Source organism: Dreissena polymorpha, chromosome 11 (assembly GCF_020536995.1).
Source record: "Dreissena polymorpha isolate Duluth1 chromosome 11, UMN_Dpol_1.0, whole genome shotgun sequence".
Classification (NCBI taxonomy): Eukaryota; Metazoa; Mollusca; class Bivalvia; order Myida; family Dreissenidae; genus Dreissena; species Dreissena polymorpha.
This window is the reverse complement of record NC_068365.1, coordinates 36,530,428-36,556,844: the sequence shown is the minus strand read 5'-3', so window position 1 is coordinate 36,556,844 and position 26,417 is coordinate 36,530,428. Positions and strand designations below refer to the sequence as shown.

Sequence of the window (26,417 nt, the reverse complement as noted above, 5' to 3'; positions counted from 1 at the left end):
ATTGATTGGATAAATCAGCGTGATGCTTTTTGTCCTATAGTGGAATAAATGTGAAGTTACTAAAACTCAGGTTTTGCGCCTTCTTATGACCTATTGCGCAGATATTTGTCTTCTTCAATTACTGTTCTAGTATTATTTTAGCTATGGTAACATTATAATTTGAATAAATACCAATTCAAAGTTTTTGAGGATTTCGATTATACAATGGACATGCTTTCTTTTAAGTATTACTTGGAACAAAGATCTATCGGCTTACACATGTTTATAACTAGATCTTTCCGTCGAAAAGCATAATCTGGAAAACCGGATAGATCTTTTAAGCGCACGTAATTCTTCACCGTTTGTTGGTGTTGTCAAATCTACATGTCGAGTGGTGGGCGGAGCGATCGGTTATTTAACAACTTGGTAATTGATTCTTTCCGTATCATTTCAAAAGGAAGCATTAAACCAGCATTGCCAGACGCGATTTTTCTGTGCTTGATCGTTTCTTATCACTGCAGGTATTTAATTATATTACTATGTTATTCTTAATGTAATATTTATTTGTATTAGTAGTAGTAGAAGTAGTACTTGTAGTAGTAGAAGTGTTTATTTTTTAAACTTATTTAAAAAACAGTTTCATCCATTCCAGGCCGCGTTGTGATGTACACTTATTGCGTGGATTTTTCATCCGCCATACCAATCGCTTGGTTGTTTTAATTATTTGCAAACGGTTGATAACTAATCGAGATATACTGGATTTCATTTCAAGCCTAGGCTTATAATTTAAATTCCTCCCACGCGATTGATGTTATATTTTGAAATGAAAGAACCAGGCAAGTGATAATAGAACTTGTAAACATAAATACTTCAAAGGAATTCTATAAGATGTATCATCTATGATATTCCCTTTTGTTGTTGCATAATGGAGAAAACCACGAACATTCCCTCATTTATTGTACACGCATTTTATCATTAAGAAAACTTACGGCAATGAAATGTCGATTTTATAGTTTCTTGAAAAAGGTGCCTACTTAATGCAAACAAATCACTGTCATCATCCACTACTAAAATTTGTTAAAACATTTATGAGTCGTGTTCTGAGAAAACTGGGCAAAATGCATGTGCGTAAAGTGTCGTCCCAGATTAGTCTGTGCAGTCCGTACTGTCCGCTTTTTCGGTATTTTTCATTTAAATGAAGTCTCTTCTACACGAACATCCAGTTAATGCGGAAAGTGTCGTTCCTAATAAGCCTGTGCGGACTGCACAGGCTAATCTGGGATGACACATGCATTAGGAAGCGTTTTCTCAGAACGCGTCTCATATGATTTTTTTCTGTGGAAGGGCGACAAAATCTGTATTAAATCGTCACAACAAATATATTATTGCCCAATACGTCATAAATTTAACAACTCTTTATAAATACATTTTTAATAATTGCAGAAGTTCGCAAATTTGAAAATAAACTAATCTACATGAAAAGTCAAGCGATATTTCTATATCAATTTAAGTGAGTAATGTTAGTTTGAAGTTACCGAACAATACAAAAAACGCGTAAACAGGTTGGCGTTTTGTGCTTATTGTTAATTTGACGGATCTCCCAATGATGAACATTTCAAAATCGCTTTTTTAATATAAGCTAATATCAAACCAATTTAAATGAAACTAGAATGAAGTCTATAATAGAACTTTTCTGTGGGAGCATGTATTGTGTACGTTAGCTTAAGACCTGAAACACATATTGACGTCAAGCCTCATGGCAACTAAATAAGCGGACATTGTTAAATGCCCATTCTTAATGACATCATGCTAGGTAGATGCAGTATAATACATGCATGTCCGTATTCGGAAATTTGGAATACAGTTCATGCGATAAGAGTATTTTCGATAGGGTTAGGTGACGTTTTATTTAATGCCATTTAATGAGTTTATATACGCACACGTTATTTTTGTTAGCAGCACGTAGTTGTCTGTTGTGTTGGTAAAGTTAGTCTTAGCGAGAACGAAATATCGTTGAGTACCCTTTTTTGGAAGGGGTTAGGCTTGAAACGATTTTGCTATCGGAGTTAATGAACATGCAAAATTGCTTAACACGAGTATTGCATACTTTTTAACTAGATGTTTACAAGTTTAATATAATGTTATTTAGGAAATATGACACTCAGGTTTGTTGTTGTCAAGCTGAGGGAACATCACATTAGCGAAGCTGTCTGTGACACGGTCAATTCTTGTATTTTTAGGAACAATGAAAATCTGCATCGTCATTGCCCTGACCACGGCTGTCATGCTGATTGACCTCATCATCTACGCTGATGCCTGTCAGCCAAACTATTGGGCTGATGGATGTAGCGGTGTATCTGACCTCTGGTTCACAGATGACTGCAACAAACACGACATATGCTACGCTTGTGTAAGTCTTAAATTGAATTTATATTATTTGCTCCTTATGCAAAGTTGACAGTTTTAGTGTGTGTTTTTAAATTTTATTTCTTGTTTTAAAAATGTTGACCCCAATCTTTTTTACATCAAACGTGTGTGGTGTTGTATAAATATATGGTCCGGTATTGTATAGTAAACTAGCTACTGTAAATCCATTGGCTAAAAGTCTGTTAGTGTGTTCTGATGGCATCGATGAATTACGTCAGAAGAAACAGTTTCTCCTTTGAAGCAGTATTGGGCTTCATGATAACGGAATGGTCATAGGAACGATTTCTGATTTCATTGTTATTTCCACTCCATCATTACGTGTCTGTGCATTGAAATGAGTGTTCTATGTTTTATATTGAAATTATTGTTTAACCCGTTTACGCCTTGTGGACTCTCCCATCCTTCTAAATTGGATCAATTTATTTCCAAAATTAGGGATGTCTAGTATATTTATTTCTATGTTTAGAATATTTCTTACAGAAATTCCATTAAGCAAACAGCGCAGACCCTGATGAGACGACGCATCATGCGGCGTCTCATCTGGGTGTACGCTGATGGCCAATGCCTTTTTTTCTAGACGCTAGGCATAAATGGGTTAATTCATTATTCCGATAATATTCGAAAACGTTTTCATTAACATAAATCACTTAATATAGTAAATTGATAAATGTAAAGCGTTTATTATGTATTTATTTTTATTGTTTTTAGAAACGGATCCTGGCTTGCCAAGAAATTTAACGTTCTCAATATCTGTTGTTTAAAGCGAGTTCATGTGAATTTACTATAAAAAGCAAAGTCCAAGATATGTAAAAAGCTAATTGATAAAAAACGAATGAGAGTGCAGAACAAAGTGGTTAAAGAAAATATATGAAATTATAGTTTTATTCAAATTGTTATACAAAAAAAATATTCAAGTTTCGCTTGTACAGTCAAAAAATAGTTCGTGAACAAATGCATTAATACTGTTGGGGCATCCCCACTACGGCACATAGACAGAAAGGTTTGCTCAATGCATGTACATTTTAATTTTTCCCCGCAGGGTTACCGATCAGGTGTTTCACGTGAGAGCTGCGATGACCGTTGGTATGACAACATGATGAACTCGTGCAGCGCGGTGAATTGGTGGGGGCGATGGTTCTGTCGGCTCACGGCTTGGATTTACTACCGATGGGTTCGGGACTGGGCAGCGAGTTCTTTTAGAGTTCCGTCCCAGGGGTTTTGCGGCGAAGGCTGGGTTCCCGCGTGTGTGTGATGGTTATGAGTGTATTGTGTGAATGTTATATGCTTCAAAACTGTATACCTACAAATGAAGTTACCTTGCACGTAAAGAGCTGAATTTGTTCCATAACAACCATGCTAATTATCATTAATTGTCTGACAAAAAAAATATTGTTTTAATTACCATTCTGTCAAATACATACATGATTGTAAGCTTGCAATGGCTTGTTTTTATTTAATGTCTTTGTATTACCGATCTTAATAAACATATAATCACCATGACGTGTGCTAATTAGTTTGTTTGATAGCAAGTGTTTGTGTTGTTTCATTTACCAGCCAATCAAAAATTACTTACAGTGTCTGAAAAAAATACTTGAAATGTTTTTGTTTTTTTTATTCAATGCAAGACATATAATGTATACATGTATATGATCATACAACAAAGGGATTATACAAAGCAATAATGTTCAGACATGTTATACAAGATATGCTTATATATATAAACATTTTTATTTTTTTCTTAAGGTTAGAAAAAAACTAAAGAAAAAAACGGGGTTAATATGTTGTTTTTTTTGGTTGTTTGAGATAGGTGTTGTTTTTTTTAAAGAGAAAATAAAAGAACAACAGAAGAATATTTATGAAAAATGATGAGTTGTATAAAGTGGGAAGAAAGCAAACTGGACTTGTGTGTTTTGTTATATATTCACAATGATCTTATAAGATTGAAAAAAAATATACAAAAATATTTGAGAAAGATAAACTAACATTAAAATTGAAATGTTGTTGTTTGCAGTCCGCACAGGCTAATCACGGACAACACTTTCCGCTAATATGATATTTTTCTTTTAAAGGAAGTCTCTTATTAGCGAAAATCCAGATAAGGCGGAAAGTGTCGTCCCTAATAATCTTGGACAATACTGTACGCAAATTACTTCAACCCCATTTTCACAGAGCGCGGCTTATATAAATTATACAGCAGATTAATCCCCTTTTTCAGCAAAATAATGCTACAGCTTTATACATAGTTTACACCAGCGCGTGACACTGCAGACGTATAATAATACAAACACTATCTTTTAAAAGATGTAATCCGTTATAAATGCTTTGTAGGTGAACTACAAATCGCCATAAAAACTTCTATTTAGTCACAGTGTTTGGTCGTTTGCGTGTATAGTGTTAAAGTGTGCTTATCCAATTTAATGAAAACTTTGTATTTTCACAATCTTCAATCAACACATGCATATTAACGAGGAATCTTAGATAAATTGATTTTTTAACTGTTGATAACTGGGCCATAAATCAAACAATGTTTACATCAATGACGTGCATTTTGTCTTTTTGTTTTATTTACATGAATATCGTCTAATAAGAAACAAGTAATAATGTACGATTAGGTTTTTCTACGAATTAACCGGACGTTAGTCCGATAAATAACACTCTTACAGTAATTAGCTCTTGCACAATAAAACATCCTCTGTTAAGCGCACTGAAAAGTGTCCACTCAAACAGCTTTTCCGAAAAAAATCATTCATTTCGGGTTTCGTAGACTCACTAAAAGAAAAAAGCGGTGTGCATCATTATATTTTCCTTCTGACAAAGATGTGTTCAGTAATGATAAATGGTCTTCTTCTTTGTGGTGGCAAATGGACTCCAACAAATGGTCAGGCAACCAACACGAATAACAAAACCATCAAAACACCATAATTGATCGTTTGTATACTAATCGTCCGGATCGAATCATGGAAATGTTTGTATCGTCCTATAGTATAAGTGACCACTATCCAGTGTGTTTCACACGAAAGACACGTTATAAACTATCTAAAAATAGTAGTTAATGCGAACTATTTTTTGTGGACTTATTACGCTCAATGCGTAATAATTTCGTCTTGTTCCGGAAGTGCAAAGTCATACGGCGGGTCCCAGGCACATGTTCTGTTAGAATGAGTATTTCTCAAGAAATAAGTGATAATTTGGATCAAACTCGTGATTATCCGGCGCACAGAGATCCCCTTCACGAGACTATACAACGTATAGATGACAGGTTATCCAAAATTGAGTTGAATCAAGGTTCTTTCCGTGGTTGCTCTGCGACAACAAAAACGTCCGTTAGATTTCCGCCACCGGAAGTCACTTTTTTGCCATAACAGGCCAATACTGAACATTCTTCTGATCTGCCACACTTGGCCAATCCATTTATCTTCGGTCCTGACTCATCGGCAGCCACCGCCGAAGGTCCTATTCCTAAAAACATTCAGGAACAATTTGATTGTGTGAAACAGACTGTAGACAAGGTATTGTTACCCCCTCATCTGAAGCTTCATGAATCAAGAACAGGCATTCGTAGAGAGAACCAAAAAACGTTGAATGTTATCTCAAAATGTGGTCGATATGTTGAAACATGCTTTAAACTCTTAAGTCAGATTAAGGAGAATGAACCTAGTGATTTAGGGACAGTGTATATCACTCTTGCAGCCCAGATAAACTATTTGCAAAAAGAGTACGGTTCACTTGTAGTCAATAGTAACTTTGATGAGCCTTCAGCAAACATTTTTCGCTGTTTACAAGGAAACGCCTCTGGTTTTAATCGGGAAACGCTTAACAACATACTTGTTGCGGCGGCATTGTCTAGCATTCGTCGGTTTGGAGCACCGCCCAGAGGACGTGGGCGTGGATGGTCTTTTTCCGGTAATTCATCGTATGGTGGTGGGCGAGGCAACCATTACGGCAGGGACCGTCGCGATGTTTTCGATCAGTTACAAGGAGCGCGTTTTAAAACAACCGGCAAACGTCAGTCGGATGCTGAGATAGATTAGTTTTAATAATGAGAAATACTTTGGCATCAAATCATGATGCACGGCGCCAGATAGGTGCTTCTGAAACTGTTCTGAGTTATATTTCCAATGGTATTAAGTTTCCTATAGTTGATGGCATTTCAAGTTTTTGTACTGAAAAGAGGCAGTTTTCTAATTTACAGTCGCAGTTTTTGTTAAAAGAAATTAATGACTTGTTGTTACTAGGTCATGTTGTACCATGTGAGGTTAAGCCAATGTGTATCTCGCCTATAAATTGTATTTCAAAGAAAAATGGAAAATATAGACTTGTTACTGATTTACGATTGCTGAATTCTAAATGTCAACCACCCAAGTTTAAGAATGAAGATATAAGTACTGTAATTTCATTTATTCAACCGAAAGACTATATAGTAACTGCTGATCTAAAAAATTGCTTTTTTCATGTACCGGTACACCCGGACCATCAGGAGTTGTTAAGATTCCAGTTCCGCGGTAATTATTACAATTGGACCGTATTGCCGTTCGGACACTCGTGTAGTCCATATTTCTTTACTTAAGTTCTACGACCAGTCATAACATATCTTCGTTCTCAGGGATTACAAGTTGTAGTGTATGTGAACGATTTTATCTTATTGGCTGAAGAGAAATGTGTTAATAGTCAAAGACAGCTTTTAATTAAAACTTTACAAGATTTAGGATGGGTTGTGAATTTTTAAAAGTCTTCTTTTGTGGAATCATATGTTAAACCTCACTTGGGATATATTATTGACACTTCGGGTGAACAGTGTGTAATTCGTATCACATCTGAACGTATTCGCAAATTGAAACGCGATATTAAAAAAATGTTATTTAAAGGGGAAATCGAAGCTCGCGGATTAGCAAGAATCGCAGGGCAATGTCCATGTCAAACGGTATATTTCCTGCAAAGTTACTTCTTAGAAATTTATATAGATTACTTGTTACTCGAAAGTTTTGGAGTGACATTTTGTTTTTAGACAAGTACACGCGTACTGATTTACAGTGGTGGATAGACTCTGTTTCACAGTGGAACGCGTTTTTCGTTGTTAACCAACAAATAGATACGCAATTAATCACAGGCGCGTCTAAGTCAGACTGGGGAGCATGGCTCACAGACAGTCACAAACAAGCTCAGGGATTTTGGACCCTTCATATTCAACAACAAAGTTCCAATTACCGCGAACTATTAGCAGTACTAATGGGCATACAATCTTTCAAAGAGGATTTACGCAATCGCAGCATACAAGTTCTTTCAGACAATGTGACTACAGTTGCAATGATAAATGGTATGGGTGGTTCCATAGCATCCCTTGACGCAAAAGCAAGTTCGATTCATTTAGTGGCCATGGAGGCAAACATAAAACTTTAGGCGAAATACCTTTCAGGAACGCAAAACTGGAGAGCGGATTTACTCTCCCGAATAGAATCGTCGTACTAGTGGATGCTTCATCCACAAGTGTTCAAAATGCTCGACCGCAAATGGGGTCCACACGATGTGGACAGATTCGCATCGATAACGTCGACTCAGTTGAAGACATACAACTCTCTGTTTTACGATCCGTTCACATCCGGCGTGGACGCTCTTGCACAGACAACTTGGAAACAAATGAACAATTATGTGAATGCTCCGTTTGCGCTTCTTCCGCGAGTATTAAATGTGATAAATCGTCAAAATGCAACAGCTACAGTGATAGCACCTCTTTGGCCGGGGCAGCCATGGTTCAGACAGTTAACGCAAATGGCAATAGACCTGCCAGTGGAACTTCCAATGTCAAAAAGAACAGTGATGGCCATAGGGGCCAGAGAGCCTTTGAAAAACCCCAGATGGAAGATTTTCGCTTGGAGAGTTTGTGGGCAAACAGATAACGTTGCTTAGGCTGGTCCCCACGAGCGGTAAAACAAACTGTACATTCTTTGGCAGAATCAAAATTATCTACTTACAATGTGTATATTTATATTTTTAGCGTTTTGCAAATTAAATAACTATGTGACAACTGATACTTCTACAACAACCCATCTAGCAGATTATTTGTGTTCTATCGCTGATAAGTCTGAACGTCCAGAATCATCGTTGAAGAGTTCGCTAGCAGCTTTAAATTCGTTTTTCCAGGCATTGGGCCAGAAATCGCCTACAGATAGTAGTGATATTCATATACTCATTACATCACTTGTAAAAACAGCTACTAAGAAACCAATGGTTCTTCAAAAACAGTTGCCTTAGAGGCTTTTGTACAGTTGTTTGATAAAATGGAATCCAACGACAAACTAAATTTAAAAATCTTACGTATGAAAACTATAACTCTTCTAGCAATTGTGTGCATGACACGGCCATCCGATTTGGCCCCAAAAGGGAAAAGTTTTGATCCACATACAAATTTATTAAACCCGACATTTATTTCAGTTGATGATGTGCATTTTGAAAATGATAGTTCAATGACCTTACATTTTTGGGAAATAAAAAATGACACAAATATACGGGGATTTGAAATTAATATTCCACCTTGTGATGATTTATCATGTGATCCTATAAGTTGTCTTAATATGTGTATTGAAAGAACGGAACAGTTCCGTCAGGGAGACTATAGACCGTTATTTCTCTCTTTAAATGCACCGTACAAACATATTAGTGCTGATACAGTGGCAAATATCTTACAAGACAGTATTACAGCTGCAGGCTTAAATGATCAAGGATTTAGTGCTAAATCATTTAGACCAACAGGTGCAACCCAAGCAGTGTCAATCGGGACACTACCCGAAACAGTAATGAAAATAGGCCGTTGGAAAACAAAAGAAGTTTTTCTCAACCACTATGTCTATGGTCAAGTAAATTAGGAGTATACAGATAAGTTGCTACATGAATGCTAATGTGAAACAAAATTTGAAATATTTGTACTGTTCTCTAAAATGCAGCATACATTAATAAAAAAAATCACGGTGAGCAATTAACGTAGATTTAGGTAAATAGAAGTTAATGCGAACTATTTTTTTGTGGACTTATTACGCTCAATGCGTAATTATTTCGTCTTGTTCCGGAAGTGAATTATGTGAATGAAGTGAATTATGGATAAATAAGCTGGAGTTATGGATAAATAAGCTGGAGATATAGACGTAAAGACCTGGGCCTTCCGTGTATATCTGGAGCAGAGACAAGCAGCATACATTAACAAAAAAATCAGGATGAGCAATTAACGTAAATTTAGGTAAACACGCATTTAACAAAGGAATAGGCAATGCAAAAATTTCAATAAATCAAACTTTCAAAAAAAAAATTTTAATGTCAAATGTAGAACATCATGAAACAATAGCAGATCCAAATACGTCACTTAGTTATTTACTAAATAAAATTAATGAAGCGCTTAACGTTAACGCACCATTAAAAACAAAAATAATAAAATCTGATCGTCTACCCAGTTGTTTTACTGCGAAAATTAAACAAGAAATCAAAATACGCGATTGTTTAAAAAGCATAAAAAATAGATGAATACAAGAAACAGCGAAATCATGTAACATTCCTAATAAGAAAAAGTAAAAAGCAGTTTTATAACCAATCGGTGAAGGAAAATGCATCAGGTTTTAGGTTTCAGGGGATGACTTTATATTTTTAATACAAATGTAGATATGTTGTATGACACGGATGTCCACGCCGATATTTGGGTTTGAAGGAAAGCTCCGACTGTTCGATCATATGTCGAGTTAAAAATGGAAGCCAATAGACAAGCAGATAGACCAGGAAACACACCACCTCTTTATGTTCAGGAAAGTCACTTTTTAAGAGTATCACATTTAAAAGTACATGTCCAACCATTTCATGTTCGCTCGTTTTCAAAACTTAAGAATATTGTTCCAACTTTAGTGAAATGCACGAAGCGTCCGTCATGAATACGTAGGGGATACATGGTCAGTGCTAATTCAGATAAATCAGATACATTGTAAGAAGCTACAGATCTGGTTTACTGACAAAAACTATAATTTAATAATAACACGCGGAAAAAAGCCCATAAGTTGTATGTAGTAATTACAAATTTTGCGTGACATACCTCTTTCGCGAAAATGTCATGTTTTTTAAACTAGTTGAACGTCTTAACTTTAACCTCGAACATGTTTACGTTACGAATTTTCAAAATTGATCTTTTAAAATGTTTCGCGTTAAATTCACGTTTAGTTAGTTAAGCTTAAAACACCTTAAGCACGACCTTTGAAATGTCGGGCAAATGCACGTTATTTGAACTGGTCTGCTTGTCTTTTGTGACCCACAACCTATGACTTATACCCTTGTCATTGATTTTCGGAATATTGTCCACTCCAAAAGCGTTTGGCTAGACAAAAATGAACGACAACTCATTTGTAAATTGGACATTTGACTAATTCATTCCCGCCCGATACCTGAACTATTTAACCAGCAATTTTTTAGCTATTTTGAATATCTTGCACTCTAGGTCTTAACCAACACAATTGTGCATTAGCAGCATTTATTATAATTGTGAAAATGATTATGACATAGCTTTAAGTAAATGTCAATTTAAATAAAGCGTGTTACACAAGTTAAAGAAGTTTCCTCCCTTTGACTGCATATTGTTTTACTTGCCACTTAAAGTTCAGCATGCAAGTATTAAGATATAAAAGTGTTAACAATTTTATAATCAGTGATTTTTTTCTGAATATTTATTTATCCATTCATTCAAGTTCCAAATGTATATACTTTAACTAGTTTAAGGAATATATGAAACCACCAGTGGGTTTAAGCATCACCGAAAAAACTTTTTTTTAGAGTATTAAAATCATAAACTTTATAATCGTGAATAATGATGAGTGGAATGTTTAAAACCATTGGCCCGCTTTATTGTATTTGTAAGTTATTTGAGCTGAATCACGTGAGCATAAATCATTCAATGTCAGTACACATTTTTACGTTAACAAAATGATCAAAATATACTTCAATTTTGTAAATTCAGGGCATTATTGACCACTTAGTAAAAACAATGTTGTTATCATCAATGTTAAGTCTTAAACACTGCGTTTAGTTACGATTTCAAAGCAATTATCTAAATACATGATTCTACATGTCACAGTAAGTATTTCCTTTTTCCAAAGATTTCTCATTTATATACAGTTATATAACAGGGAAACAATTGTATTCTTTAGTAAATGTGGTCTTCAAATAACAGTCAATACAAACCAAACGAAAATGTATATTATATACATATATTTAAACTAACTCATTCGTCAGTCTAAATAACAATTACACAATAAAAACAAACATACATCCATAATAAATTACTCAAAATAATGCTTAACATATACGAACAAATCAAATTATTGTAATCTAATTAGTAATAAATTGAACATGCATGTTATTTTTCCTTAACATATTAAATACTTAATTTGTTTATTCCACACAATATAAATTAAAACGGGAAGCAAAGAGAAAATTAGTAGTTTGCTCATAATATATTAAAGAAAAACGATAATCGATTAACCAAAAACTTATGTAAAAAGAGCTTTAAATAAGGTAGTTTGATTTTAGAATATGTTTGCTTCCACACATTTTATTTTATTTCAAGATTACAAACACATACATATACAATATTAAACATGACAAACTAGTATAATGAAATCAAAGATGAACAAGCAAATAAACAGCACATCAAAAGTAATTAATTTAAGTACTATGACATCAAAAGCATATATATATATATTAGTAAAGAACCTCTAATTTTACCGTTACCTGTAATTTTGTATTAAAAACAAACAATATAAAAAAGGAAAACAAATGTCCAATATGTGTAGACAATTAAGTTTGCATTAATTGTAATAACAGATTTGAAAGGCATTTGTAAAGGTATTTGTTGACAGTTGCAAAAATCATACAACGATCATAAAATTTAAATTCTTTTGTGAGACAATAGCATTAAACAATTCCCATTCACTGTCAAATTATTCTAAAACAAATATTGATTTTTTTAAACTTATTATTTAAGTTTTTAAGTGAACAAGATTTAACAATATATACACGTTCACACAAAAAACGATAACGTACATTATCACCTTTGATATAATTGTTTAAATCAACACCCGTTTCAATAACAGTGAAATAAGTATATAAAAAAACGCTCGCAAACAATAACAACGCCTTCTCGCTTAGAAATCCAATAGTGCGATTTTTGAGTGATAGTTGTACTCAGATGTTGTTGTCATAGTTCTGATAATTTCTATCGAATCAGCCAATTGAATGAATGAAGTGTATTCATTCTGGTCTGCTAGCGTTTCGAAAAGGCCATATAAGATGAACAGTGGGTTAAACAGCTTTGCCGAAAAAGATTGGAATATTATCAAGAACCACCTGCTTTATGTACTATACAATAGGTAAATAAAGCACTTTTCTTTTATACCTAATAATAAAATATGACGTTACTGCAGTGAAATAACAGCAGTGAAAATAAACAAATATTTTCACCGGTGAAAATAACAAATTTTCGGAACTACTTGTTTATTTTTAGATAATCATATCATGATTTACTTCAAGATTTATATATATTTTGTATGATCACGAGTGAATAAAAAAACGATAATCAATCGAATCCAACAAATTTTCTTTTTATTTTATGTTTTTTTCAGCCTATATTTACATTGTAAACTGGAGAATTTCGTTGGTATAATGACGTCATTTTGTGTCTTGAAATGTATTGAGGCACGCCACGGGAGAAAGGGTAACTTTTCAGCGAAATGGAAACAGCTGTTAATTATTTCCTTGAAAAAAGGGCATACAAGAAACAGAAAATGTGTTCATGTCAGTGTAAGATCGTTTGTTATTTTACTTGTGATCATAGAAAAATAATATGTTCACTCGTGGCCGCTCCTCTTTGTACTCAACAATTCCGATTACAATAATATGAGCATCATTTTAGAATAACTGGTATATATGCATGTGTGTAAAGTGTTTTCCTTGATTAGCCTTTGCAATCAACACAGGCTTATCACGGATGCCACTTTCGACCTAGACTCTATTTTCGGTTACCAGAAACTTCCACGAAGCAAAGAATTGTCGTCCCTAATAAGCCTTCTCAGTCTGCACAGGCTAATCTGGGATGACGCGTAGATGTACATTACGCCCGAATTTCCCACAATGTTGCTCAAATAAAAGTGAACAGTCTTTAGCCTCTGTCGCAGTTCACCAAGGGCACAGTAAACAGAGAGACAGCTGTCTGGTTTTTGGGGCGTGAACATGGGGTCGTGGAGGGGGAGGGATATGGAGTCATTAAGGAGCCTGGTCATGATGCCCAGGGAGGTCAGGATGGAAAGAGCCGCCTGGGGGCTTTTAAGACAATTGAGAATTCTTTAATAGGCTAATATTAAGTTTATTATGTTAAATCATTCAAATTAATTATTTTCAAGTTTAAAGTTTTTCTTAAAACACTGATAAAAACTTTAAAACAAACTGCAAGAAACAACCAGAGCTTGTCACAGTAGTGCGGACAATCCACACACCGTGCTGTGTTTAGTACAATGTAGCAATTTGAAGATTTTCTGTCCAAAATAAATTCTAAGCAGAATACAGCAAGCTCAACCACACTTCTGCTCTAATAGTAGTGTTCATTTTCTGTCTCTCGCATAATATAAAGCCTGCAAATGCACACTTAACCTTGACAAGACAGGTCACAAATAAAATCCTCACCATAATCTGCATGTAAAAAACATACACACAAAATTACAACACAATACCTCAATCAAACTCAATTTCAATTTAATTGCTGGTCAGATTTATGGGCCTTGGTCATTGACCTTCAATACCACATTTATTCCCATGATGAATGTGAAGTTTAAGTTTAATATCTGTAGCGGTTTCAGAGATATGTTGAAAGGAAACCATAACTGAAATGCATCATAACAAACCTTAACAATACATGCACTAATTCTGCTAAAAGGCTTGTCTCAATTATAGAGTTTATAAACACTCTCAACACATAAGGTAATGTTAAATATAAATACGTGTTGTGTATAAGACTTTGAAGTTGCTGCACACAAACATTGATTTCAAATATCTCAAGCATAAAAAGGGGCAACATTATGCTCGATTAGAGGTCAAAGCTATTGGACTTGTTTAGTGTCTTCACACCATGACATCACTACCAAAAACAAAATAAAATATCTGAAGAACAAACGTTGAGTTGTTCAACATAAACCTCATCTGCAGCATACAACAATACTGACACAGATGCGGACAAAATTGTGCGAAGATAAGCTAAAACTGGTTGTTGAATAGTTGAGACAAAAACTTTAAGTATAAACGCTTTTGCTCTGGCAATCCTCTGAAAATAAAAGGTGCACGCACAAACTGTATTAATGTCGAGAATTGAGTGTAAAACTGTTCTATCTATAAATTGTTTCATGCAGTAAAACAGTATTACAAAGACGCGGATATGTTTCCAATGTTATGGTGGTATACTCAAATCAGCCAATGGAATTAATGAAGTGTATTCATTCGTACCTAGCCGCGGGAAATTTTATTTGAATTTTATTGGACATTTACAAAGGTCAGGTAAGGTGAAAATCTGGCTTAATACAGCTACGCCGAAAAATGCACTTGCAAAACTTCCGTCAGAAAACCGATAGCAATTTTGAATAATAAAATGTAGAAAAACTTTCAAACAAGTTTTTGTCTAAAGGTGTTTATAGTGGCACCAGTACAACCATCAAGAAATAAAGGTAAAGACTCATTTCACCCTCACTCCATTAGAATCAGGCCTAAGTCTGCACAGGCTAATCAGGGTTGACACTTTTCACTTTTTTGTATTTTTAATTGAAAGGAAGCCTTATCTGAGTGAAACTCCAGTAAATGCTGAAAATATTATCCCAGTTTTTGTCCGAAGCGATGAAACTTGGCACACTTGTGTCTATTAGTGAGCCGAGCATGTCTCAAGTGTCGCCGTCCGTCCCGATGACGTCGTTTCCGGAATAATAAGCACCGAATGTTCGCGGATCTGACTTTGTTGAGTGCTGTGTGGAAGCAATAACGATTTCCCGCACATATCTTCAATCTTGTCATAGTTCAGTATTCAGACGCTTTAAGCAGTAGAGCTGTAGTTTTTTATATTTAAATGAAACATATTACAATATATTTTCATGTTCGTGACTTTCCTTTTGTAAAATCTCATCGCCAGGTTAAAATTGGTTTGATATTGATCATCTTACAAAGAGGACGATCGCGTAGGAACACAAAATTAGTTAGATAATATTTGCGTAGCAACTCATTCATTCAAGCAATACGTTTTCTCGACAACAAAATTAATATTCTCAACATTCAATGCATTTATATACAAAATGTTTAAAATGTAAAAAATATAATTGTTAAATGATTATTGAGATAATTATTAAGATTTACATTTTTGTTCAATAAAACGTATCGTATTTCAAAATCAAGTCACAATATATAACATTCTAAATAAATGATCACAAATGTAGGAAATATGCTAAGATTTGTTTGTTCGAGAATACTTGGTAATGTCATTATTTTATACACAGGACATTGTTTCTTGCAGGATGACAAACTTATCACCTTCAAAAACACAAAACAATTTATCAAACATTTGTCAATAAACTTGAGCAAATAGAGCATCCGTCGCTTAACAGTTTGTGTGTGAACTGCTGTGTGTTTATTTCCTGTTGCGAGACAAGTTTTGAAATCGACACAAAATTGTTCGCTATTTCATTAATCATGACAAGAAATGCGAATCTTCTTTTATCGACACATATTTATTTTATTTTTTTAGACAAATAAAACAATTCTTTTCGATAGGACTCGAAATTAGTCTATTAAAAGATATGCCACATTTATGCGGAAATAGTAAGAACAGAAACACTGAGGTCAACTGATATATGCCTTTCGGAAACTACGAGAGATCACTATTGAAACATTTAAACAGGATATCGCAGAGTCAGAAATACAATTTGAAAATATACATGACCCTGAAACCCTTGTCCAAACTTATGATACTAAACTTTCATCTTTGGTAGACAAACATGCTCCACTAAGAACAAAATCTATAAACATGCGGCCGACTTGCCCGTGGTACACAGATGAGCTTCATGACGCTAAACATATCAAACGAAATTTGGAATAAAAATGACTAAAATCGAGACTCACTATTGATTATGAAATTTATAGAAACCACTGCGCCAAAATGAACAAAATGTTGAAAAAAGCACGCGTAGATTTTTATTCAGAAGAAGTAACATTCTGTGGCCGTGATCAAAAGAGCATGCACAAAATCACAAAACACTTACTAGATGGCCCATCTGAAATAGCTCTCCCGTCTGGCAAACATCCGATGAGTTAGCACAAGATTTCAATATATTTTTTTCATAAATAAAGTTGAACGTATCAGAAACGATATCTCTGAACAGGCCCTAGCAAATTCAAAACAGAGTAATGATAATAACCCAACAGCAGAAACATGCAGTTTGACACATTTCCGTCCGACAAGTGAGGAAAAAAAGTTGAAAAAATCATTATGCAATTCCCAAATAAATCTTGCGAGCTGGACCCTATTCCAACTTGGCTCCTGAAAGAATGCAAAACTGAACTGCTACAAATACTGACAAAAATCATCAATCTTTCGATGGAAACAGCAAGTGTGCCAAGATCCTTTAAAACATCACGTATAAAACCTTTATAAAAAAAAAGCCCACCTTAGATAAAGAAACACTACAAAACCATCGCCCGGTTTCGAATCTGCCATTTGTTTCAAAAAGGCGCTGAAAACTCACTTCTTCCTCCAATCTTATGCAATATAAGCAGTGGTTTATTCAATTCATTATATACAATCTCAATCATCATGAACTTGAATTAATTATAATTATAAATTATAAATGTTGTTGTTGTTGTTGTTGTTGTTCTTGAATAAACAAGCGATAAACAACAAATATACTAAATTTATTGTATATATATGAACACACAGCACTCTCACACATACTTATTAGTATCTTAATTTAACTCATTTTTTCACGCATGTATGAAAGTCTCAAAATTTGAATCACGCTAAGCTGTAATATGCGTAATGTGCATACAATATTTGTTCTGTTCTAATAATTACACAGTTATATTGTTGTTTCCAGTAATGACTGACCAGGTTTGCCACAGTGAAATCTGAATTAAAAGAAAAGGCCGACAAAATGTTCACAGTTTGAAGCGGCAATCCAATTCAGGAAATGCGACATTTCAGAACAGAACAGAACCTTTATTTTTTTCAGGAAATGCGACATTTAATCTCAAAGGAAACTCTAAATGAGATATATGGAAAACAAATATTATTATTATAAACAACAATTCAGTTATGAAAATGTGCGTTTTCTAAATGAAAAAAAAAACACACACACAAAACTCTTCCATAGAAAATTCAAGGCAGATTTTTGTTTATTCACTTGTCTTGTTTAAAAAAAACACACCCCGAGCGATTGTCCGGGATTCCCACAAACGCCATATGTTGACACAAATAATTTCACTTTATTAGAGCAACTTGCATATTCCCTGTTTATTTGAATGACATATCCCAATGACTACACTTATTGTGACATTCACACATGTTATTCGAATCACAGCTAATGGGGTCCCCATGTTGTATCTATCTATACCTGGGAGTAATAAAGTATTGATCTGTTCTGCTAAAGGGGTCCGTCATCTGACTCCACCCGTGTCAGATTTTACCGGGTAAGGCACCAGCCGTGTCACCTGGAGTATTATTCCCGTAAAGAAAACACCGGCCTTAACCTGGAACAGCCCCGTTTATTCGAAAGTTCAATTGACACGTTGTTGCATCTATATAAGACCATGAAATGTCCGTACCTTTATCGTCATAGACGGTACAGCGTATGTTGAGAAATATCTAATATTTCGAAACGTTTTGACTGTCAATTGTGTGTGGAATATTTATTTTCTACCATTGTGATAATCTGTGACTATTGTGCTTTTTTTTCAAAGCAGTTTCTGCGTGCAAGTCTTAATTTGTTTTATTTTTCTTCTTTTGAATCCTATTAATTCTAAGTTAATTCAGTATCAGCGTTAGTGAAACCATGGAATTTACGCGTAAACGTGCAAATAGGTATCCTTGTGGCGACTGTAAGTTGCAATGTCTCAGTGCTTGTTTGTTTTGTGCAACGTGCAATCAGTGGTACCATGGTGTTTGTGAGAATGTATCTGAGCTGGAACTTAATCAATGGGGTGAAATAGATCTGGACTTCATATGCAAGCGTTGCCGTTTGGTCGATAACTGCAACTTCGATTACTCGAAGGGGTTGAGTCGCCTGAAGAAGGTACGTAATAGAAACAATATATTAACCAACACTTGTACACTGTTTGAAGTTTATCCATTCGCTTTCCAATATACAGCAAGAAATTTTTTTTTAATTAAAATGTGCTGTAGCGTCAAATATCTATAAGGGAAGTTGATTATTGCGTATAGATTTGTATATGTGTATTATATACCTTTCATTGAGGTTGTGAGAATCCATACAATTTTGTATGTTGTGTTCAGATTAGCTACCGCTAATCGTTTTAGAAACATTGTTCACGGATTAGACCCTGATAATATGTACGCTACGCACATTAACTGGTCGCAAAACGTCGCGAGGAAACATCGTCACTGACGTTAAGGAACTTTTTTGTCATGTTTGGAAGTTTGTCATTAAATGCTTTAAATTGATTAATGCAAACCACGGAATTCTAGTATAAAACAATAAAAAAGTAATCCGCAACGGGACTCGAACCACTGACCATTGGATTAAAAGTCTAATTCTTGTAATTTCACAAAATATAACTTAATCAGCAGAATTATTCAAAATTGTTTTGCGTTTGTATCGCTTTATAATTTTCAGGTTTTAAAAAGATGCATATAATGGATATTTTAGAGCATGGTTAATGTTCAGTAATACTGTTTACATGTACGCGCAAATACCTTAAAGCGGGACTGTACGATTTTGTCAAATTATAAAATGTGTTAAAAATTAGTATACATATATTTCAATATAAATTAAAATAAAAGTTAAGAAGAACATGTGTCAAAAAATGCGAAATAAGCCAGATATTTAAATCTGAAATTGAAAATGGCTTCCAGCCAAATTCGCCAGCATATATATAATGCATGTACAATGTGAATCTAAATTTAGTGTTAGTGTAGATTCGTTTATACGATTTCCAGTCGTTACACCCCCAGGGGGTGTAACGACTGGACACAGTTTATACGACACAAAGACACAATTTTATTTCCTAACAAATACGAGTAAAATTGTCGGCATCGGCTTTAAACCAGCGCTAACTTGTCTTTGCTGAATTTTATGAAATTCGTCTTCAATGTAAAATTTGTATTGCCTATTTTGTGTCATCGTAACATAATTTTATCAATATATTAAAATTTTACACATATAAAAATCGTACAGTCCCGCTTTAACTACAACGAAAATTTGCAGATCTGAAATTATTATTTACCAATATGTAATTATGTTTAATGTTTTGTGATACTTTTGAGATACATTTGGGTATACGGACCACAAACCATACGGACCGGATTTTACGGACCGGATACTTACATGCAACAACAACAACGACATGTATTAGCTCTTAACCATACACTTGCTTTTAGCCAAATGCATTATACATAATAAGTGGACGATAATAATTATGAAATAAGATAATAATTGTGCAAATTATGTAATGGAAGAACAATTATTTTACTGATTAATAACATAAGATATGTCCCTAGATCGATACAACGACAGTTAATAAAATAAAACAGAGGGTACATGGTTCTACATAGTTAGTTTCACTTTAACATTGATATTGATTATTACTCATCAAATTCTGAAGAAAATAGTATACAAAAATGAATTAATTTGTTTATTAAATGTTCCGCAAACAATTCGCATCTTATATTTATGTTGAAAGATTAATGATTTTTTTTTGGTAGTTTGCGTTTTCATTAATATATAAAACTTCCTTAACGTTGGTCATCTTTGATAATATTGCTTTAAAAAAAAATCTTACATATTTGTATTTGGACATATCAAAGACTTATCAATATACATATATATTGATAAGTCTTTAGACATATTAATGAGAAATGGTATTCACTTTCTACGACATTAAGATTACAAAATTTACATTGCCTGTTATCCCGAGAAATATTTTGGAATCGACCTCGTTCTATTTCTAATCTATTTGATATTAGGCGAAATTGAGTTACGGTAGTGCCATTTAAATTGTATCGTATCAATGCAAGGTGCCTGTACCAAGTGACATTTTTAATCGTCATGAACGGGTTATTTATAAGATCTTACAATTTATATGCATAAGCACGTATGAATAAGAATTAAAACTCCCCTTATTCTTCGCTTCATCGATATATGAATGTAAGTTTTTGGCTTCAATTTGCATAAAGTCGAAAGCTTTCTAAATAAAATACTTTTACTTTCATGCATCGATGAAGCGAAGTTTCAATTCTTATCATAACATCTATTACATGTATTTTGATTGTGGAAATATTTACAATTATTTGTCTAAAAAGACAAAGTAATCGGGGATCTATTGCCGCATAACCACTCCCGTTTCTAAAACACTGTATCGGCCGTTTACATGTCGCACGTGCCATGACAATCAAAGTAGTCACAAGCTCGATTTTCTCGTGCGCCGCGTTCGTGCAGGCAACTTACTTCAACGAAAAATAAATAGAAAAATAAAAGCCAGTCACATGATATCCTCTAGCCAATCAGTATATTTACAGTTAAAAGTACGTTTAAATAGTGTTAATATATTGTACTGCCGTGTGTCGTCTTCCGTCTAACGTCGTCCGTCTGCCGTCGTCCGTTTTGTCTTCCGTCGTCCGTCTGCCATCGTCCGTTTTGTCTTCCGTCTGCCGTCGTCCGTCTTCCGTCTAACGTCGTCCGTCTTCCGTCGTCCGTCTTCCGTCTAACGTCGTCTGTCTGCCGTCGTCCGTTTTGTCTTCCGTCTGCCGTCGTCCGTCTTCCGTCTAACGTCGTCCATCTTCCGTCTAACGTCGTCCATCTTCCGTCTAACGTCCTACGTCTAACGTCGTCCGTCTTCCGTCGTCCGTCTTCCGTCTAACGTCTTTCGTCGTCCGTTTGTCGTCTCCGTCTGCCGTCGTCCGTCTAACGTCGTCTGTCTCCGTCGTCCGTCTGCCGCCTTCCGTCTGCCGTCGTCCGTCTAACGTCGTCCATCTACCGTCTTCCGTCGTCCGTCTCTCGACTACCGTCTTCCGTCTACCGTCGTTCGCCTTCTTCCGTCTTCCGTCGTTCGTTTCGTCTTCCGTCTTTTGTCGTCCGTCTTTCGTCGTCCGCCTTCCGTCGGCCGTCTTCCATCGTCGGTCTGCCGTCCTCCGTTGTTCGCCGTCTTCCGTCGTCCGTTTCGTCTTCCGTCTGCCGTCGTCCGTCTAACGTCGTCCGTCTAACGTCGTCCGTCTAACGTCGTCCGTCTTCTTCCGTCGTCCGTTTCGTCTTCAGCCTGCTGTCGTCCGTCTTTCAACTAACGTCGTCCGTCTGCCGTCGTCCGTCCGTCCATCATCGTCCGTCTCCCGTCGTCCGTCTTTGTCGTCCGCCTAACGTTAACGTCGTCCGTTTTTTTCGTCCGTCTTCGTCTGCGGATCGTCTGCGGTCTTCCGTCTGCCGTCTTCAGTCGTCCGTATTCCGTCTCCGTCGTCAATCTGCCGTCGTCTTTCCGTCGTCGACCGTCTTCCGTCGTCCGTCTACCGTCGTCCGTCTTACGTCTAACGTCGTCCGTCTGCCGTCGTCCGTTTTGTCTTCCGTCTGCCGTCTTCCGTCGTCCGTCTGCCGTCGTCCGTCTGCCGTCGTCCGTTTTGTCTTCCGTCTGCCGTCGTCCGTCTTCCGTCTAACGTCGTCCATCTTCCGTCTAACGTCGTCCATCTTCCGTCTAACGTCCTACGTCTAACGTCGTCCGTCTTCCGTCGTCCGTCTAACGTCGTCCGTCTTCCGTCTAACGTCTTTCGTCGTCCGTTTGTCGTCTCCGTTTGCCGTCGTCCGTCTAACGTCGTCTGTCTCCGTCGTCCGTCTGCCGCCTTCCGTCTGCCGTCGTCCGTCTAACGTCGTCCATCTACCGTCTTCCGTCGTCCGTCTCTCGACTACCCCGTATAACCAAACCATATATTATAAATAACGTTAAGCAGACAACGAAATGTTAGTGGTTTGTACCCGAAGACTGAAGTTTCGGAATACGTTTGTTGTTTCCCTTCGGCGGGGATTACAAATGAAAACAAACAAGAAGCAGCTTGTATTCTGTTTAAAACACAGTCATACGCATTGTTTGTAAGTGTATATGTATGCCACGGTTATCATCGTGTGTGTTTTATAATGTAGATTTGTAAGAATCATATAAACAAAACCACTTTAACAGTTTCATAAATTGTGTAGTTAATTATTTATTAAAATTCCTGAGACAAAGCGGCAAATGACTGAACTGTCAATTTTCTATACTCAAACCCGGTTAACTCGCGGGATGGGTTGAGTCGCGGTATTCCATTAGCGCCCTCTGGCTTATTTTTATAAACAAACCTGCGTGACTTTCTTGTCAAGTCTGACAGAAAACACCTCTCGCTACAGATTGGAATCGATTTTGGTGATTAAATGTCTTAAAACTCAGACTTTAACAATATTTGAATTTTTATAGTTCAGTTAACTGTCGAAACGAAAAAATACGACATTTCTTGAAAATAATTGTGCTATTTATTTGAATTGATGTCTGAAATTTCATATATTGAACTTGTTATATTCTTTATTGATTGTTACTTTAAATGGTATGTTAGAGTTTTGATTATTCATGTTTAATTTAAAATTGGAGCTGTTTAACCTATTTACCGCAAATTTACCATGAGAAAAAATAAACAACAATGGCAGACAGTGGTGTTAGATTTGTTTCTGCAGCAGTTTATATTAAAGGATTTTCGTTATAAAAAGGCAGTTGTCAAATACAGTTCAGTTAAAAATGATTGTCCTTTCAATAATTTATCTGATATTTGAAGATCGTTTGCTGACGCAAGTGAATAGTCCTCATGTACCGCGAGTCAACGGTATTGCAGTATAATTTAAGACATTATAACGAAGTGAAACACCAGCTGCGGGAACAATATCGCATTCTCATTATAAACAATTAGTTGGTCCTTTATTTAAGGCAAGTGACCAATTGCCATAACAGTGCGAAACGGCACAATACAAAACAACATGCATAGAAGAATAAACCTGGGGTCACCGCCTTGGAACAATCAATGCAAAGCATTCAATACTTGGGGGTTTAAACCGGTTTTAGAGCGCTCAACCTCACACTTGGCCCAGCAATATTCATGATACATATAAGTGTAAATAAGATTTAACCTCATAGCATTGCAACTAAAATTAAACAATAATAAAAGGGAATTAAAATGCATTCAATTTAATTACTCAATGGTAGGAAGGAGACCAGAGCAACAGAGTTCCAACTTTTCGAGGAACAATTAAATGCAATTTCGTGTCAACTATATCCCTTCTTTTTAGAAAAAGATTTAGAATATAGCATTATATAGTTGCGGCAAAATTGGTGTCTAAATTTACTATTACTTAAGTTGCTAAACAATCGATTGCTATCTGAGTCAGTTATTAATACAAACTTAACTATTTTATATCATCCATTAACATAATATATGATTGCTTGTTTAACATCTGGATTAGGTTAAAAAACCATTATCAGAGAATTGTTTTGTTAGTGTCATAGATAATTTATCACATGGTTAGGGTGTACAAGCCCTATATTTTTAATTGCTTTATATATTTGTATGCTCCGGAAGGGTGGCATATAGTTTGTGAACTGTCTGTCAGTCCGTCCGTCCGAAAACTTTAACATTGGTCATAACTTTTGCAATATTGAAGATAGCAACTTGATATTTGGCATGCACGTGTATCTCATGGAGCTGCACATTTTGAGTTGTGAAAGGTCAAGGTCATCCTTCAAGGTCAAAGGTCAAATATATGGCTTCAAAGCGGCGCAGAAGGGGGCATGGTGTTTCAGGCAAACACATCTCTTGTTTCAATAATATTTCTAAGAACATATTAGTTTAAACAATAATGAGATTCAGAACAAAGTATTACCCATAATTATGGACCATATCTGCACATTGTTGCACTTGCACATTTCAATCACTTTGTCAAAACATCGCAGTCTACACATGCAGATTAAGCATGTTTTCACAACACCGAACACAAATTCAGGATTTGTCTGATTTTCTGTTAAATCAGTGCAATATATATAGTACAATACTGTTTCAATAATAAATTAAAACCATAATGATACAAATGCAGTGTATATGATTTGAAATTAATTGAAATGTCAATTCAATTTTTAACCAAAGTTAAAAAATCTCAATTTTTTTGTATTACAAAGATTATTTTTTTATAAAATCAATACACCCATGATTTCCATGTGGATGACATGACCTTGTACATGGCAGCATAATTTTGGCACGCTTTTTTAGGGACAAAGGTTTTAGCTAGAATTTGTTAACATAGCTTTATACCGGTAAATAGGATTATTCATGCACACCGTACTCCCCTTAGTGTCGAACACTGAATATAATATTAAGTTCACAATTGTCTAACAGTCCTAGACGTGTATTTTAAGTGGTTTTGGATCCCTTGGCCTTCGTACCTTTTTCAACGTGGGTCATTCATCCTATTTTATAATATGTATATAATATATGTAGTGAAAACAGCAACATAATCTTGGCCCGGTGCAAATACTTAGCAACTAAATTCATGCAAAACCATAATTGCAATAATTCATCTGCCAGCTAGTGACCCTCCAAGGGTTTGGGAGTACTGATAACGGCTTTTTATGCCCCCTTTCGAAGAAGAGGGGGTATATTGTTTTGCACATTTGGGTCGGTCCATCCGTCTGTCTGTCCGTCCACCGAATGGTTTCCGGATGATAACGCAAGAACGCTTACGCCTAGGATCATGAAACTTCATAGGTACATTGATCATGACTCGAAGATGACCCCTATTGATTTTCAGGTCACTAAGTCAAAGGTCAAGGTCACGGTGACCTGAAATAGTAAAATGGTTTCTGGATAATAATTCAAAAAGGCTTATGCCTAGGATCATGAAACTTCATAGGTTCAATGATCATGACTCGCAGATGACCCCTATAAATTTTCAGGTCACTAGGTCAAAGGTCAAGGTCACGGTGACCTGAAATAGTTAAATGGTTTCTGGATGATTACTCAAGAGCGCTTATGCCTAGGTTCATAAAACTTCATAGGTATATTGATCTTGACTCGTAGATGACCCCCATTGATTATCAGGTCAGTAGGTCAAAGGTCAAGGTCACAGTGCCAAAAAACGTATTCACACAATGGCTGTCAAGGTCACGGTGACTCAACTTAGAAAAATGGTTTCCGGATGATAACTCAGGAATGCTTACACCTAGGATCATGAAACTTCATAGGTAAATTGATCATGACTCGCAGATGAAATAATGATGAAACTTAAATAACTATTTAAAAATGTTTGCCTGTACTCATGAAAGCTTAAAGTATTAAAGAACAACTGCGATAAACTGCTGCATATTTAGAACTGTATATTAGAAAGAAATTCTTTCTATTTTTATTGCACCCCAGCATGTGAGCGCATCTTTTGATATATTTTTCTTGACAAATAAATAAATGATACTTAATGATCACTTTGCAATAAAATGAACATACCTGTGAAAATTAAAAATTCAAGATTCATTTTTTTCAGGGGTAAGCCAAGAAGTCGAAATTGGGAGAAAATATCACCCCCATTTATCTAAGTTTCATTTGTTCAAAAAGCTAGGATAAATTCATTTCGCCCTTATTTCCAAGTCAATCCATTAACAAACAATACCTGTTAAGCAACCTTTCATTTAAATTCCAGCAAACATACCGGTAGTTTATTTTTAAAATGTGTTTTAAGTCAAAT

The 26,417-nt window shown here is 35.5% G+C and overlaps 2 protein-coding genes across 2 annotated transcripts in view; both read left to right on the top strand.

Annotated features, from left to right (window-relative positions):
- Nucleotides 1-440: 440 nt before the first annotated feature.
- LOC127850174 (uncharacterized) lies at nt 441-3,895 on the top strand. Its single transcript, XM_052382996.1, has 3 exons — nt 441-500; nt 2,220-2,389; nt 3,446-3,895. Exons 2-3 carry the CDS (start codon nt 2,225-2,227, stop codon nt 3,656-3,658), a joined length of 378 nt encoding a protein of 125 aa, XP_052238956.1. The 5' UTR covers nt 441-500; nt 2,220-2,224; the 3' UTR covers nt 3,659-3,895.
- An 18,792-nt stretch (nt 3,896-22,687) lies between these two features.
- LOC127849762 (centrosomal protein of 162 kDa-like) overlaps nt 22,688-26,417 on the top strand; it is a 53,464-nt gene continuing 49,734 nt past the window's right edge. The window contains exon 1 of the mRNA XM_052382513.1: nt 22,688-22,757. The gene's annotated coding sequence lies outside the window, so the exon portion shown is untranslated. The remainder of the gene's footprint in view (nt 22,758-26,417) is intronic.